The 16,914-nt window shown below is 31.7% G+C and overlaps 1 protein-coding gene across 3 annotated transcripts; it reads left to right on the plus strand.

Annotated features, from left to right (window-relative positions):
• Positions 1-1,679: 1,679 nt before the first annotated feature.
• LOC143044828 (uncharacterized) lies at positions 1,680-14,693 on the plus strand. Of its 3 annotated transcripts, XM_076217010.1 has the most exons (6): positions 1,680-1,851; positions 3,355-3,393; positions 4,141-4,312; positions 5,742-5,813; positions 6,541-6,616; positions 14,176-14,693. In XM_076217010.1, the coding sequence occupies exons 1-6, from the start codon at positions 1,786-1,788 to the stop codon at positions 14,432-14,434; spliced, it is 684 nt and encodes a 227-aa protein (XP_076073125.1). In that variant the 5' UTR covers positions 1,680-1,785; the 3' UTR covers positions 14,435-14,693. The 3 variants fall into 3 exon arrangements, 2 of the variants coding, with proteins under 2 accessions (XP_076073125.1, XP_076073126.1); XM_076217011.1 differs by lacking the exon at positions 3,355-3,393 and having other exon boundaries at positions 1,681-1,851; XR_012968789.1 differs by lacking the exons at positions 1,680-1,851; positions 3,355-3,393 and adding an exon at positions 3,402-3,893.
• The last annotated feature ends 2,221 nt before the right edge of the window (positions 14,694-16,914 follow it).

A 16,914-nucleotide genomic window follows, 5' to 3' on the forward strand; every position in this document is an offset into this window, starting at 1 on the left:
AATGTGCTTCTATTCCAAACGCTTCTTTTCACCTGCCACAGAACTGGTACCATCACTAGGCTTAAATTTGTTATTTGATAATGAAATGATTTGCTGTATCAGTTCTGTGTTATTTCAGTTGATCTCAATTGGTTTAAATTTCGTTGTCAGAAAATGCAAGTTGTCCTTTGTTCATTTTTGTATCGTGATCATTGTGCGTAGTTTCTTTTATTACCCATTCTGACCTTTGAATCGGATTTCTTTTAAAATGAGTTTTACTGTGCGTATTACTATGTGTTTCTTTATTCTACATTGGCTAGAGGTATATGGTGAGAGTTGAGATCTCACAAAACATGTTTAATCCCTCAGCATTATTGCACCTTTGACAAGTCAGGAGCGTGTGGCCTGTGTTAGTATTGTATTTTTTTTAAAATTTAGTTCATTTTTATGTTTTTGATTTTAGTGTGAAGTCGATTTGTACTATACTAGTAAAATGAAATTATTTAGGGGCCAGTTGAAAACTACCTCCGAGTTGGGGATTTTCTTGCTGCGTTGAAGACCAATTGATGGCTTAAGGCTGTTGTCTGCTGTTTGGTCCGGTTGTTGTCTCTTTGACATATTCCCCATTTCCATTCTTAATTTTAATGTAATTAATATGTAAAAAGTATTAATTTACATTCATTATTAATTAAAAACAAATTCGACCATTGACCATAACATTGTTTTTGACAGACGAAACATCACATAGATCATTAATATTTATAAAGATACAATTTTCAAGTGTTGCGGAAATATTTAAACATATTCAATATTATCTCGCGTTATGTAAGGGACATAATCATTTCCGTCCACTTGAAACTGATTATACAAATATAACAAAACAAAGATGGATTTTGAAAGAGTAGGTAAAGAATGATGTATATTTATAGGAAAAGGTTGAATAACGAAAATACTAAACTCCAAGGAAATTTTGAAACAGAAAACTCCTTTATTAAATGGCAAAATCAAATGCCTAAACACAGCAGAGGGTTGGAAAAAAAAACCTTTTCATATTCCAAATTTGGGACAGGCATTTTTCTCAAGTAGAAAATGGTGGATAAAACCTTGTTCATATATATTTTTTTATATTTTACATTTAATCAATTGTGTAAATACTCCATTAACTTCAAACAGATGATAAAGGTGACAAACAAATACAAACAAATATTAACAAACAGCCCCACATATCCAATGTTTATATTCCATTATCAGAATAACCAACCTTTTTTCGAACAAAATGACAAAAACATACAAGTTATCGATCACATGAGAGTGTCTTTTTGGACATTTTCATTTGCAGATTGTTGATTGAGAAGTGTTGAAACTACTCATCCCCCTTTTTTGTCTCACTAAAATTTACGAATATGAATAATAGATGGACCATGCCAATCACAAAAAATATGATAGTATAGACAGAGAAATATATATGTCTCTGGTACAGACAAATAATAAACTTTAATGACATTTAGTTATAGGTTAACAATAAGCTATTTGAAATATGTAATTTGATCTTCTATAACATATATTATACTAGTAACAAAACTGAAAGATATTCAATATCAAAAATTTGGTTCGTGAATCTTAAATCCCATACATTTCACAAACAAGTTTTGCATAACATGTGTCACAAAAAATTTAATATTTGATGTGCTTAAATTACTTCATTCTAAATTCGTTCAAGGTCTTGACTACACATATGCTGGGTGCTATGGCAGATATAAGTCAACAAGATTTTTTCGATACTTTTATACAAATTCAAGCTTGAATATGTCTCCATTTGTTTGTATGAGACACTGCCAAACAAGATTGTCGAGTCAACAGTTCGGGATAACGGTAAGCACTTATAATTTTAAATATAATCTGTCAAAACGTTAATGACGTAAGGCCATCTAGCAGAATTTTAAATCCAAGAATAATAACAGATCAGGTATTGTCGTGTTAAGCTTGTAGTGTTATATCTCCGCTTTTGATAAACATTGGCTTTATATTTTATATCAAAGGGCAATGGACTATCTTATTTTACAACTTTGATACGAGACTTTCTTAAAACATTGTTGTGACGTCATTCTTATGTTTTAACTGTTCTTTATTTCAGTGATAGGACTATTATTTACCTGTAAGAAACCATTATGTTACCTTCAGCTGTCCAATATTTTTAAGAATAGCCCTCTTCTTTCTTAAAAATATTGGACAGCTAAAGGTAGCATAACTGTTTTTTACAGGTAAACGATAGTTCAATCACTGAAATAAAAAAAACTATTAATTATCCCAATTGTTTTCATCATGTAAACCAAAAATACCACCAGAGAACAACATTTTTTTTTATTAAAGTCATCACCTTCCAATACAATAATGTTGTCACTCATCAAAACGGTTTCTTTAGGAAAAAAATCACATTCAAATTGATTTTCAACACTACCAATACTTATATCACAGCCATTTATCTCATGTTTTTGGATTGTCTCTTTTAACGCTAATTCATAGATAAAGTTGATTATGCTCGTTGTAAGTCTTGTTTTTGTTGCTTTTATGAATTTCTTTTTTCATAATATTTATCCTCGTCCGTCTATAGGTTATCAAAATTTACCTCAGGTGTTGCTCTTAATCTTCCTAACATCCTTTCCAACTACAATGAAAATGAAAAAAAGCAATATAAAGTAATGCTTCTAAAATTTGATAGATCATGCCGCAATACGAGGGCCATGAACAACATAAACTTTATCCTGTGTACAAAGTGCGAGTCTAGAACTTCCTTCATGAACTAGGGGACTATCAGTGATATTCTATTGTTGGAATTTTCAAGACTGTTATTGTTTACCCAAACGGTACCACCTGAATACCCCCCCCCCCCCCCATTTTCTGGTTTTTTCTTTTTTCTGCAAGGTCGTATCGCTCTTTTTTTCGTTTTATTTGTGTATTGAGTCCCTTGTCTTTTTTTTTTTTTTAAATGTTTCCGATCTCGATTTTCTTTTGAAAAAAACACGTTTATAAACAGATCACTGCGAGCAAAGTGCGAATCGGACACACGGTTGGTTTGTTTAACAGATAAAATGCAGTAATGTTTTCCTTTATTCTGTTTCTCATATTCATCGTTGTTCATAAGCGAAGTGTTGCATTATATTCATATTTAGGCAATTACTTAAAAAAAACCTTGAAAATCAACGCCGAAACCTGAAAATTCTAAAAAGTATTATAGTCCCCTAGTTCACTAAGGAAGTTATAGATTCGCACTTTGTAAACATGATAAGGTTTAGGTTGTTCATGGCCCTTGTATTGCGGCATGATCTGTCAAATTTTAGATGCATTACTTTATTGCATTTTTCATTTTAATTGTAGTTGAACATGATGCTAGGAAGAATAAGAGCAACACCAGAGGTTATTTTTGATAACCTAAAGACGGACGAGGAGAAATATTTTGAAAAAAGAAATTCATAAAGGCAAAAAAAAAACAAGACTGGCTACAAATACAAGACTTACAACGAGCATAATCAACTTATTGAATTAGTGCGAAAAGATACAACCCCAAAACATGAGAAAACCGAAAAACGGCTGTGATATAAGTATTGGTAGTTCATAAAATCAATTTGAAAGTTATGTTTTTCCTCAAGAAACCGTTTTGATGAGTGACAAAATTAATGTATTGGAAGTTGACTTTAATAAAATGCTGTTTTTAATTGTCTTCGGTTCTTTGGTTGTATTTTTCTTTATATGATGAAAACAATAAGGGTAATTAATAGTTTTTTTTTTATTTCAGCTTTAGCTGTCAAATATTTTTAAGAAAGAAGAGGACTATTCTTAAAAATATTGGACAGCTAAAAGTAACATAATGGTTTCTTACAAGTAAATGATAGTCCAATCACTGAAATAAAGAACAGGTAAAACAATAGAATCACGTCACAACAATGTTTAAACTAAGTTGCGTGTAACAATTGTTTTCACAAATAACGATGGTTTAAGTTAACAAGAATAAGCTATGTTAATGTTTTATTAATTTTGAAATGAATACTAAAGTTTTAAAATATCAAATATTATATTTCTATCGCTTACTTCAGCATTAAAAATTAATCTAAAAGTTTTCTGAATTTAGATTCTTAAGTCTTTTATACACTGATATCATTACAGAGTGGTGACAAATGTGGTTGTAGAGATGAGTATTATATCCAATTTTGGAACCGCTTCGATAGATATAGACCTGTCAAATTGGACGATACAGAGTGTGATATATACTGTTTAAGTGATACAGTTAACACGTGTGGTGGGAATTTCACGTTTTCTGTCTACAACATTGTAACAAGTAAGGAAATTATGTTCTTATATGAAAACAAATGATGTGTCGAAAAATATACAGTGTTACTTTTTTCAATTTAGCTTCTTTGTAATTGTTTTGTATGTAGAATGAAAGAATAGTTGGTGCATGTACATGATTGGTAATTTTATGAAAATTATTTGCAAAAGGCATAAATAACGAAGTAATTCGCCTTCTACATTGTGTTGACACAAGAGTCAAGGTTATCTGATACTGTGAAAACAAACAATTTCTTCAATTTTAGGTTTAAACAAACATATTAATTTTGTAAAAAAATGATTCTGTACTCGAACATACAACATTTTTTTACTACAATATTTTACTATACTAGTATTTCAATGAACCTTGTGTTTGTTGTTTTATTTCGGCATATTGACCGCCGTACTTTGACCTATAACTTTTTATTATACATTGTGACTTAAATGGAGAGTTGTCTCGTTGATTCCAACAAACGGCAACCAATATACAGCTAGCTAGGTTCATGACTTAGGACAGGTGCATACATATGCAGTGGGTTTAAACGTTTTAAAAGTATAAACTTTCATTTCGTGACCCGAGCCAGTAGTGTAACATCATGAACATTACAACACAAAAAAACACTATAAAATATCAATTGAAATGGCTTGAATCGATCAAAAAGACAAATAGACCAAAAACAAGCAAACATACAATGAACGAATAAATTTAATCTACGACACACTATAAACCACTACATGTTATACTGAACACATTATACTGTTCGATACATGTATACATATGGGACGCGTTGAATTTGCTTGAGTATATGAGAAAAACATTGTATATGTTACGCCACAAGTTGATACCTCATTGTAACCTTGTTTAAAATGAACATGTTTACGAATTGTTAGTGCTAAATATTATACTTTCACTTCTTTTTAGAGAACGAAAGTGATTATAATAATTATACTTTATTTCAAAGTAAACACATATTCAGCTTATAGAATATATGCTTATAATGAGAATAATGTTATATACATTAAAACAAAGCAATTTTTAAAAACTACAAATTATAGAAGTATAAAATTTAAAATGTAACAGAAAACATATATACAGTAACACTTTAGCCAAACCAAAATTAAAGCTATATGTACAATGAAGGAACAATGCCTCTAATCTTACAATAGTTGTTGCCATCATTTTTTCTAATGAAACTTCTCAATACACCTCATCTTATTTTATTATCATTTTAATAAATGCCTGTATTAATGGGGGATGAAATATGGTTGGTGGCGCAATTGAAATAATAAATTGCGCAAATAGAAATCACTGTTAACGTGGCTTTGAGATATACTATGAAATAATTCATGCATTGTGTTGGCTACCTTTAAAATCTATGTACACTTTTTACTCGAAGTATGTTATATATTGATTTTAAATATGAATTTCATTCTTTAAGACATAACAAAATCACCAGTTCCTCCATCCAACTCAGTTACACCATTTCCTGAACGAAACAGTAATTATGTTGGTGAGTTTCATATTCAATGATATTGGAAAATAACTTATTTCTTTTTTGAGATTTCTGTTTTCACATTTAAAAAGATCATGAGGACTTTTTGACTGTTTTAATATAGAACATATCAAGTATTTAGTCTCCATTGAGATTCTGATTTTAAGAAGACACATAGTCGACTGATTTTTTTCAGTTTCTTCTAATGTTTTGCTGAAACGTTGTCGTCCCAGGTAAGGAGAGGATTGGGCGCTCATACGTTTAACCATGATAATTTTCATGTGTACCAAGCCTCTCGCTCAGTGGTTGATCTCCGTCATATTGTTTTTTGGGTTAATTGTTATGATACTAATTACAACTTCCGTTTTCTCAAATGCAGTGATTCATATTTTTCAGGTCATAGTATTGTAAAGCTATATAACTATATAATTATATAAACTATACGGTATGGGTTTTTCTCATTATTGAAGACCAAATACTTTATTTTAATTGCCATGGGGAGAGTTTTCTCATTGACACCTTTTAGAAAAAATATATACGGTACAAAGTATAAATATTAGATCGTTGTTTTATTAATCTTACACAAAACCATGGAGATCGTCAAAACAAATGAAAGAAAATATTAACATAACTGTGACCAATTGAACAAACTAAAAAAACTAACTTGGACAAATTTATGTATTCTGATGAGTTCGACGTTTAATTAAGTGCATGTTATTTCTGATTACAAAACTACATTTTGTAGGTGGCATTGTTGGTGTTGCAGTAGGCTTGACTTTATTACTGATGCTAGCAATACTAGTCGTATTGATAAGAAAACGGTAAATGAAATCAATGTTTGCATACACTGAATTTTTTAATCACTTGACCTTAATATGAAATACTGTGAATTCATTTATTTTCATGGGTACCAATTTCCGTGGATTAAGGACAACTTATTACATGTTCGTGGATATTTAATTTCGTGATTTTGCCAAAGTCTGCATACAAGCCTATATTTAATTTGCTATTCGTTGATTATTTAATTTCGTGGTTGACCTGTACCCACTTAGTCCACGAAAATTGGTATCCAACGAATAATAATGAATTATAGTGGAGCGGCGAATGTTGAAAAAGTCGCTTAGTAAACGATTTTTAAATTACCTAAATACCTCATGGAGTTTTAAATTGTCTATCAATTATTCAGCTTTAGAAAAATGTTTGTCGTAAATATCAAATGTGGTACAAATGACCCAATTTGCATCGAATACCCCATTACTGATTCAGTAGACAAATTTCATAACAAACCCGTTCTAAAAAATAATGTGTGAACGAAATTGGTAAATACAGTTATTCCTAAACTTCATACAATGTAAGGGCATTTCCAAATAGTTATATAATTATGTAAAGCACAATGCATCTGAAAATGGTTGAAAATAACACTGAAAAATCATCTTTTTTTCACCTAGCATTATTTGCACGTGCAGTATAGGTGTATTTTAAAGGCACAACAGTAAAGCCGTCTTATAATACTTCAATCGACCCGATTTACTTTTTGAAGTTAATTCATAATAAGATAGATATTTGGCTAAATATCTGCTTTTTATCCAGATTACAAGTCCGAATATTTGTCACAGATTTACCGACAATGTTGTAGTTTCTAGTCATAGTCCCACATTCAGCAATTTAGCGAAGGTCATTTGTAGTCATTATCAAGCATATTTCTTGTTCATTTTATAATTTCCGAAGCCTTGTGATTAATTTATGTTGTTTGGTATTGTTGTTTGTTCGTTTTGTTGAATTTAACTGGGAAAGTGAATATCATTTTAGGGTTTATTTGGTTTTCAGGTGTGTTTGATTTGTTCTTTATTTAATCAAACGGACAATTTTACAGTCTCGTTAACACTGGTTCCACCAGATGCCCCAAAAAGGAGAGTGGATGTTGGTGTTGACAAATGTATTATCTGTTCTTCTGTTGTTGAAGAAATTTTAATAACATCAATAGAATCTGGAAGAAAAAGTCTAATAAATGCTGCAGCAAAGAGACGTGATGATTTTTTCAGTTATTTGAATGAATTCTGCAAGTGAAATACCCGTATTTAGGTAGTATAGGTCATGTTTTAGAATCTACACAAGTAAACAGAATTTAAAATGAGTATCATGTTCTACAGCTGCAAATTAAGGAAACACCAGATTAAAATTCCGATTTATTTAAATGTTTAGTGCCTGAAAATAATGATCACAAAATTTCAAAGTTTATTATTTGCAAAAAAAAATGTCTCATAAAAGGGTGAAAATACTACACACAATTTTATCTGCTGAAAGGTTAGTCAATCTTGAAGATGCTGCCACTGCTGGTGGACGTTTCGTCCCCGAGGGTATCATCAGCCAAGTAGTCAACACTTCGGTGTTGACATGAATATCAATAATGTGGTCATTTTTATAAATTTCCTGTTTACAAAACTTTAAATTTTTCGAAAAACTAAGGATATTCTTATTCCAGGCATAGATTACTTTAGCCGTATTTGGCACAACTTTTTGGAATTTTGGATCCTCAATTCCCTTCAACTTTGTACTTGTTTGGCTTTATAAATATTTCGATATGAGCGTCACTGATGAGTCTTATGTAGACGAAACGCGCGTCTGGCGTACTCAATTATAATCCTGGTACTTTTGAAAACTAATTAGAGCATGAGACGCTGAAATGATTAATCGAATAGAGCAAGATAATTTGCTCAATAATGCAGTGTATCACGCAGCATGTCTGACAATATACTTGACATATAGACCAAAATCCATTGATAAATCTGCGTATGATTTGGCATTTGAAAGTGTAGTTGAAATTATAGACAGAGACCTTATTCGTGACAAAAAGTCTCCTGTATGACAATCTCACTTTTGACAATGTACCAGTCTTTTTTTTCCTAATAAAATAAGTAAGACATACTGTAATTCCTCTAAACTTAAGGCTTAAATAGTTAGCAAAAGTACCATCTTAACTTGAGAAGCACTACAGGGATGGCAGTGTATTTTTTGCTCAACAAGGACTAGGTAAATCTAGCATTGCATTTGCTAGCGATACTTCCATTGGAGACACTGTTAACGCAGCGAATAACATCTAAGCAGAATTAGAAATACTTGAGATAAAAGCCGACTTAAGTACATGTAGCTCCACCAAAACAAACGAACAAACCGATATGCATGTTCTTGATGAAGTAGCCTCAATATTAAGAAAAAAATTAAAGATGTTTGTGTATCTTGTTATTAACCTTCAAACGGCGTTTTGCATTTGCGCCGATCTGCATTTCATTTGCGCCGATTTTTTCTTTCATTTGCGCCGATTTTTTTTTTCATTTGCGCCGATTTTTTTTACAGGTAAATAACAGGTAAAAACAGGTGAAATGATAAAAGAAGATGTGGTATGAGTGCCAATGAGACAACTCTCCATCCCAGTAATGTTATTTTCATTTATCATTAAAGACCTCTTCCGTTAGCCAGTTGTACATATGTTATGAATTGTCAATCATAACATGTATAAAACTGTTGTCTCCTGCTTAAAATCAAGAAGTAAAAACCTAAGATAAAAGCACTTTGTTTATACTTAAATGACGAATTAAAAATATATGTGCAGCATTCAAATCCATAAAATCGGAATACATTCAAATCATAAATCTGTTCTTGCCGAGTAGGCAACACATCTAATGTGTTCCTTTCTTATGATTTCGCATCTTCTATATTTGGCGAATTAGTTGACCGTTATGGAATGTGTACTTGCACGTTGTCTAAGAATGTATGACATTTGTCATCAGAAGGAGTGGAGCGTCAGACAATGTCAAACGTGAAGCAGTCATCGATTTCATTTAGGGAAAGGAATGGTAACCTGAAACATTGGGATAACCATTTACCAATTGCAATGTCACTTGATTTGTCTTTATACTCTGTGCTCAGCCAATATAAAAGTATAAACTTACCTGTAACTTACCTGTAAATCCAATTAGGAAAAAATATAAAATCGGCGCAAATGAAAAAATGAAATCGGCGCAAATGAAAGAATGAAAATTTTCAAAATCGGCGCAAATGTCGAAGTATCGTTGGAAGTGTCAGAAGTAATTAATGGTGCCACTCTTTGATAAGTTTTGTTACTTGGCTTCTTGACAAAAAGTCTTTTGAAACATTTGTTTTCGGTATTTATGGATATTTCGCATGAAATTCGAAGTAAATGTGCTGCTCTCGCAGTAAAATTGTCAAATTGTAATAACATAACTACTTCATTAATAAAAATACAAGGTGGTTGTTTTGTCCCATTCGGTATAGCAAACTATGGTTCCTTATTCCAAGAAGGTGTGGACAATATTGACATTAATACCGAATAAATTGGCGGTAAAAACACATTTCACTCGATGGCGCGTGCTATATTCCAAAATTCAGTTATACATGGAACACTCGGATTTAGTACCAGACAATGGTTTGAACGGAAACAGAACAAATCATTAGTCTATGACGAAAAAGTATCCTCGCTGATGCAGTGCTTACCCTTTACAAAACCTAAAATAAGAGGCGAACTGTCGTGTCGTCAAAATGCACTTGAACGTTTAAACACTTGCAAAGATCCAAATCGACCAGACTCCAGATATGTTGTGGTAATTGGTAAAAAAAAATAATATGCATGAATAGTCTAGTTATTGTACCGAATAACTTGTTCCATTTTGAGAAATTTAGCCAACCCAAAATAATGGCTCCCCATGTGCTTTTGGTTGGAAAATTGCGCAAAATTACAAGTTAAAGCCAGTTTTCTACAAGATCTTATTTGTTCGTGCAAGGGGAAAAAGCATACCAGACAGCATGTGTTTGCAAGGACCAGGGTCCTCATTGCACTGATTTATGTTTTCGTCAAAATTTAGGTAGTTGTAAAAATGTCCAGGCAGAATCAGCCGACATAGCTGATGACACAGATGAAATAACAGAAAAATAGTTCTTGTTGCATGTTATATTTGGTAACTTTATTTTAATTTGCTAGATTTTTTTCGACGTTTCATTTGGTATGAAAATAAACTCATCATAGATAACGAAACGGTCATGTCGCAATTTTTGAATTTGTTCTACAATACGCTTGCAAATATTTAGTAAAATATCGCTCCAATAACTATATTATATGAAAAGGTATCTTGTATTGAGATAGTTGGAATTCATTTTATAAAAAATCAGTGACATGTCGAATCCTTGAAAACTGAAAGGAAATTTAACATGACTGCACATTTTGTTTGATTTATCAACTATGCATTTTGGATACTCTTTGGAAAATTTTTATTATAAAGTATTCAAGAAATGCTATTTGTCGAGGTCAAATAATAAGGTTATTATGTTATTGTTTTTTATTAGGCTTTATAATTTGTATACAACGGACTACCTTCAAAAAAGTTTTAAAAAACGTTGTTCTGACGTCATGTGCAAATATGAAAAAGATTTTGTATGAAATAACGCATTTCTACATAAAACTAATCATTACATTTATTGAATAGATTATTAATTTTGAAAAATATCAATGGTATTGTTTCTCCAGATGAAAACAGAAATTTTTTAAGTGATAATTTTGACCTTGATTTTCGGTATAATTGTACCAGATATTATATTTACGACACATATTTTCAAAAAGTACACGATTTCAGCTTTCCAATGAGCTATTAAAATCTCATGAGGTATTTAGGTTATTTAAATTTCTAAAATTGTCCTCACCGCTGCTTCACTATTCACAGTGGAGGATTAATATACTTTAACGACATCCAAACTCATAGGTCGAAAAATTATCTAACACTACATGGCTTGAAATAAAACAAACACACAACAATAAACAACACACAACATAGAAAACTAAAGACTGAGCAACACAAAAATTCAACCCCCACTAAAAACTGCGGGTCACATTTGGGCGGACAAAGTGACGGGATTTAAGATACAACAATTGGACTATATCCGTTGTCTTTTGTAAAACAAATATTCCTTAACCATGTTAATGATCAACAAACTTGAAATAGTGTCCTTAAAATTTGTGAAGAGATGTTTTCAACTTCCCCACTTGGACTCTTTGTTTAATAGTTTCCTTGTGAGCAGCAACCCTCTAATAGGGTTTTCATTATAAAAGCCCTATAATATGAGAGATAAATACTCCAAATGCAGTTTTGCTTGAATGTTACTGCATAGAAATAGAAATGTCGTAATTGGGAAGCCGAAATCATCATTTTTGTCGAAAAGTTTTGTTTTCAACCGACCTTTATTGTCAATATATAGACGTAAGTCAAGATCTGGAACAGACTTAATTATGGTATTCTTTATCTCAAGTTCGATAGAATATATGCTTTCAACATAATTGCAAAATTATAATTATATAGTACAGAAGATCATCTTTTAAGCTGAGAGAATTGTAGAGGGATACTGCTTACTTCTTTTTCTCCTTCCTCAAAAGTTTCTGTATGAAATAATATAAATAAAGGAACAAGTCGGCACATAAGAAGTTCTGTTAGTTCTTATGATAATGTCGATTGTTTGTTGAAAAAACATCAGGAGTATGTTATTCAGTAGTTGTCGTTTGTTTTTGTGTTACATTATTGTTTTTTTTTTAAATTTTTTATATATATAAGGCCATTAGTTTTCTCTTTTGAATTGTTTTACATTGTCTTTTCGAAGCCTTTTATAGCTGAATGTGCGGTATTGGCGTTGCTCATTGCTGAAGGCCGTACGGTGACCTATAGTTGTTAATTTCTGTGTCATTTTGGTCTCTTGTGGAGAGTTGTCTTATTGGCAATCATACCACATCTCTTTTTTTTTATAATTTTGCTGTCAAACTAGAAATCTTGAAATTGTCAGATTTAGAGAATTCTGTATTTAAAGCAAATCAGAATGTGATGTTTGTGAAGAAAAGTATTAATCCCTCCCTAAGACAAAACACAGGTATCTACATTGGCCATTCTTTTTAGTTAAACACGACAGGACCAACCTTTTTAGTTTTTGATAGGGAATACTTTCGTTAAGTGTGGAAACACCAAATGTTTATTATACCATTTCAAGATGAAAGAGTCTTTATAATTTGTACGTATTTTAGAAGATTTTTTTTTCTGTACGATCATCTGATACACACCACCTCTAAATAGATATTTCCAAATAGTTTGGCTGTGATTGCTGATAAAATTGATGTAAATAATTCAAATAGAGGCTTCGTGGAGCAGTTGGAAGACCAAGTAATACAACATTGTTGTAAGGATACTTATTCAAGTTAGGCATCCAATATAGTACAAGAAGATGCACTCCTTCATCATGTCAATCTTTAGTTGAAATTCCAAACAAACATAGAACAGACCTATGATTATTAAGGATTTACTTCTTCATAAGTCAAGCAGTTCGAATGTGATTAACACACAACATACGATGTTGCTTAGGTCCTTATCTGCGGGGCCAACAACATACATGTATTTGTCATGAATGTGTCTTGCAAAAGAGGGGCGAAATATACCAGAGGGACATTCAAACTCATAGTATACAAGACATAACTGAGAAAAAAATTAACTAAGCAACACACGAACACACCCACCACAAGCTGTAGGTGATTGCAGGTGCTCTAGAGGAGTAAGCAGATTCTGCACCACATGTGGCACCTGTCATGATGCACACGTTATTAATATATAGTATCTACGTTTTTTTTGTCAGTTTTAACCAATTTCCTGTCATCCCCTACTCTCCGTGTGTCTCTATTACAGTGCAGTTGACCTAAATATAACAGTATATGAATGAATTCCTACATTTGAAAAAGACTTAGAAGAATAAAGAATTAATATCAAGTTGAAGAACATATACTTCAATATAAACAATGATAACGGTCAAATACTTAATAGATTTATTTCATACAAACCCCTAATTTTTGTTGATCGGTCTTTTGTTTTTAATGTTGTGTTTTTTAACGTTGTTTCTCTTAATATGATGTCATGTCAGTTTATGTTAGACGCAAGAGGTTGAATGTCCCTTTGATTTGTATTACCTCTTCTTAATATTTTTATCCTTATGTCAAAATAAAGCAGAGTATCAAATGCTGAACTATATTTTATTCACATGCATGTTATCATTCACTTAGGTTTTATTGTTGAATTTATTATGGGCATCGCATATTTTGTGCTGACAGTGTGTTGTCAAAATCACACAATTAGACGGTACAAAACTTTTGCAAGGTTATCGTTACAAAATTTAACACAGATATTTCTATATCATGATTTCGTTTCAAAATTTAACACAGATATTTCTATATCATGATTTCGTGTCAAAATTTAACACAGATATTTCTATATCATGATTGTTTTTTTCTTCTATATTATGAAAAGCTTCCAATTAAGTAGTTTTGTTATCTTATATGTTGCAGGTCTAAGTCAAATGCAAAACGATCTGTGCAATCTTGTTCAAACACGAATGAGTCGGTGAGATATGACAACGTCCCACAACCTGCACCAGGCGTTAACGGTCCGTATGCAACACTTACCACAGCCAGTGATTGTCAGACATATGATGATCTAATGCCTACAGAAAGAACGTATGAAAATACCACAACAATTGCCACAAACTTTAAAGAGTCGACACAAGACAGAAAACGCAAGCAAAGAAAGAAGAAAAGGACAAACTGATGAATTGATCAAATTGGTAACGTTCTTTGCTTTAACGAATAGAACCAGCTGTTGATATTTTCCCAAGAATATTTGTTTGTAACGTTTACAACTATATAATTGTTTAATGATCCATTGATTTTTTTTTTCAGATTGCATTCAAAAACTCGCAGAGCAAATGTTAATATTTTTGGTAAACATAAATCGCAAAAATAAATATAAACAATGTATTTTTTATTTGTTGTAGTTTCTAATAAACTATGCATACAGTTCAAAATAATATGCCTAGTTTTATAGTACCATGCCTGTCTCAAATAATAAGGTTGTCGGTTCAATTCCTTTGTTGATTGTAAGAATGTGTTTTAACATTTCATCTCCTTTTTCTCCATGTTCTTCTTCGTGTTCGAGGCTCTAAGGTGCAAAAGGAATTACTAGTTGGCTTTAATTTAGAAGAATTGTGGAAGCCTGCTGACTTTTATATATTAGCCTATACGATACATAGTGCTTTCAACGGGACAGTCAACGAAGCAAATTTATGAGTTTTGAACAGCGGTATACTACTGTTGCCTTTATTTGTAAACATACAAAAATAAAAAGACCCTAATTGTAAAATTACCGTTCATCAGTATAAAACGATACAAATCCGTGTATCAATGAAATTATTATGTTGTTAACCTTCTTGTAAACGTTACAACTAGATAATATGCAGTAGCAATAAATTTTACAGCTTGATTTCAATAAGAGAGGGGCGAAAGATACCAGAGGAACAGTCAAACTCATAAATCGAAAAAAAAAAACAACTGACAACGCCATGGCTAAAAATGAAAAAAGACAAACAGACAAGCAATAGTATACATGACAGAACATTGAAAACTAAAGAACAAGCAGCACGAACCCCACAAATAACTAGGGGTGATATCAGGTGCTCCGGAAGGGCAAGCAGATCCTGCTCCACATGTGGTACCAGTCGTGTTGCTTATGTGATAACAAATCTGGTAAATAGTGTAATTCAGTAGGTCACATTCATGACAGGGAATGGCTTTGTAGTTACAATAATGTGCATGAATTTAATATTTTAAATCGATTTATATCATGTCCCAATCTAACACAAGTTCCATTTATTTCAAAACCGCAGACTTAAAAAGTCTAGTAGTTTATGTCTTATTTATAGATTTACAAATAGTCATTAAGGGCAATAACTCTAATACAGAATTGTCTGACCATTTCCATCATTTGTCTTAATTCTAGATTATGTATTGGTGATAAAAGAGAGACGAAAGATACCAGATGGACAGTCAAACTCATAAATTGAAAATAAACTGACAACGCCATGGCTAAAAATGTAAAAGACAAACAGAAACACAATAGTAGACATGACACAATATAGAAAATTAAAGAATAAACAACACGAACCCCACCAAAAACTAGGGGTGATCTCAGGTGCTCCGGAAGTGTTGCTTATGTGATAAAGTTTGCCTTTATACGTTTCTATCTATCTACTATAATTTTAAAAATATAAGACAAAAAGGCAAAATATTGGTAAAATCATCATCAAAGGCCAATAACTCTCAGTAGTCAACTGATGATTTTGCATATGGTGACTCATGTGTAGTACTTGTCCTGCTGAACATTTTCCATGTTAAAGTTTCTCTCTATCTATAATGGTTTTTAACAGATGATAAGGAAAAATGAAAAAAATATAAAATTTGTCATTCGAAGGAGTTCGCTTCTCAGTTTCAAAATAATTAACTTTTCAAAACACTAGTTTATATTGATAGGGGAATAATAAAGAATCAAAAGAGCTACAAAATTATATAGGTCAATGTGCTTGTTTTCGAGATATTAGCCATTGAAATTTTGGCGGGAAATTATTCTCTCTTGACTTTTCATAGCTTTATAATTTTAATTTTAATTTCTCAAAAAGTATTAAAAAATAATTAAAATTGTATAAGACTTTTACAGATGGCTTATTATTAAACATATAAAAAAAATGAGGGTCAATGTGCTTTTTTTTAGGGCATTCAAATGGATAAAACCAGAGGATTCCGAAAATCTGACAAAAATCCCAAAACAAAATAAAACTTTCTTCAGGGTAATAACTCATATGAGAAGTCATCTGACAGTATAAACGTGAAGACATTTGCGTAAAGCCCATCATTTCTGAACACATTTGACATTTCAGAATTTCTCTATTTATAACAGTTTTTAAAATAATATACACAACTTGCATGTTATCCGCATGTTCTATTTTTAGTCATGGCAGTCATGTTGGATGGCAACAGGGTCATCGAGCACCTTTTATAAACTAACATAATTATGATTTTTGACAAGATTGGTTAAATTTGGCACATTAGTTTCAAAGGAGCAGATTATTTAAAAGTAAACGGACGACGGACAACGACGACAAATACGGACGTTAAGAGATGAGTATATCTCACTTTGGTTATTGGGCCAGGTAAGCAAATAATTATAATAAGAGGTCGAAAAAGAAAAAAATAATA

Source organism: Mytilus galloprovincialis, chromosome 9, assembly GCF_965363235.1.
Source record: "Mytilus galloprovincialis chromosome 9, xbMytGall1.hap1.1, whole genome shotgun sequence".
NCBI classification, from domain to species: Eukaryota; Metazoa; Mollusca; class Bivalvia; order Mytilida; family Mytilidae; genus Mytilus; species Mytilus galloprovincialis.

What these genes read in the sequence shown, in the direction of transcription:
- LOC143044828 (XM_076217010.1), top strand. Translation starts at nt 1,786, where the DNA reads ATGTCTCCATTTGTTTGTATGAGACACTGCCAAACAAGATTGTCGAGT. An exon ending in GTCAACAGTTCGGGATAACG is followed by an intron (nt 1,852 to 3,354) that starts GTAAGCACTTAT and finishes TTTTAATTGTAG; the next exon opens with TTGAACATGATGCTAGGAAG. An exon ending in ACGAAACAGTAATTATGTTG is followed by an intron (nt 5,814 to 6,540) that starts GTGAGTTTCATA and finishes TACATTTTGTAG; the next exon opens with GTGGCATTGTTGGTGTTGCA.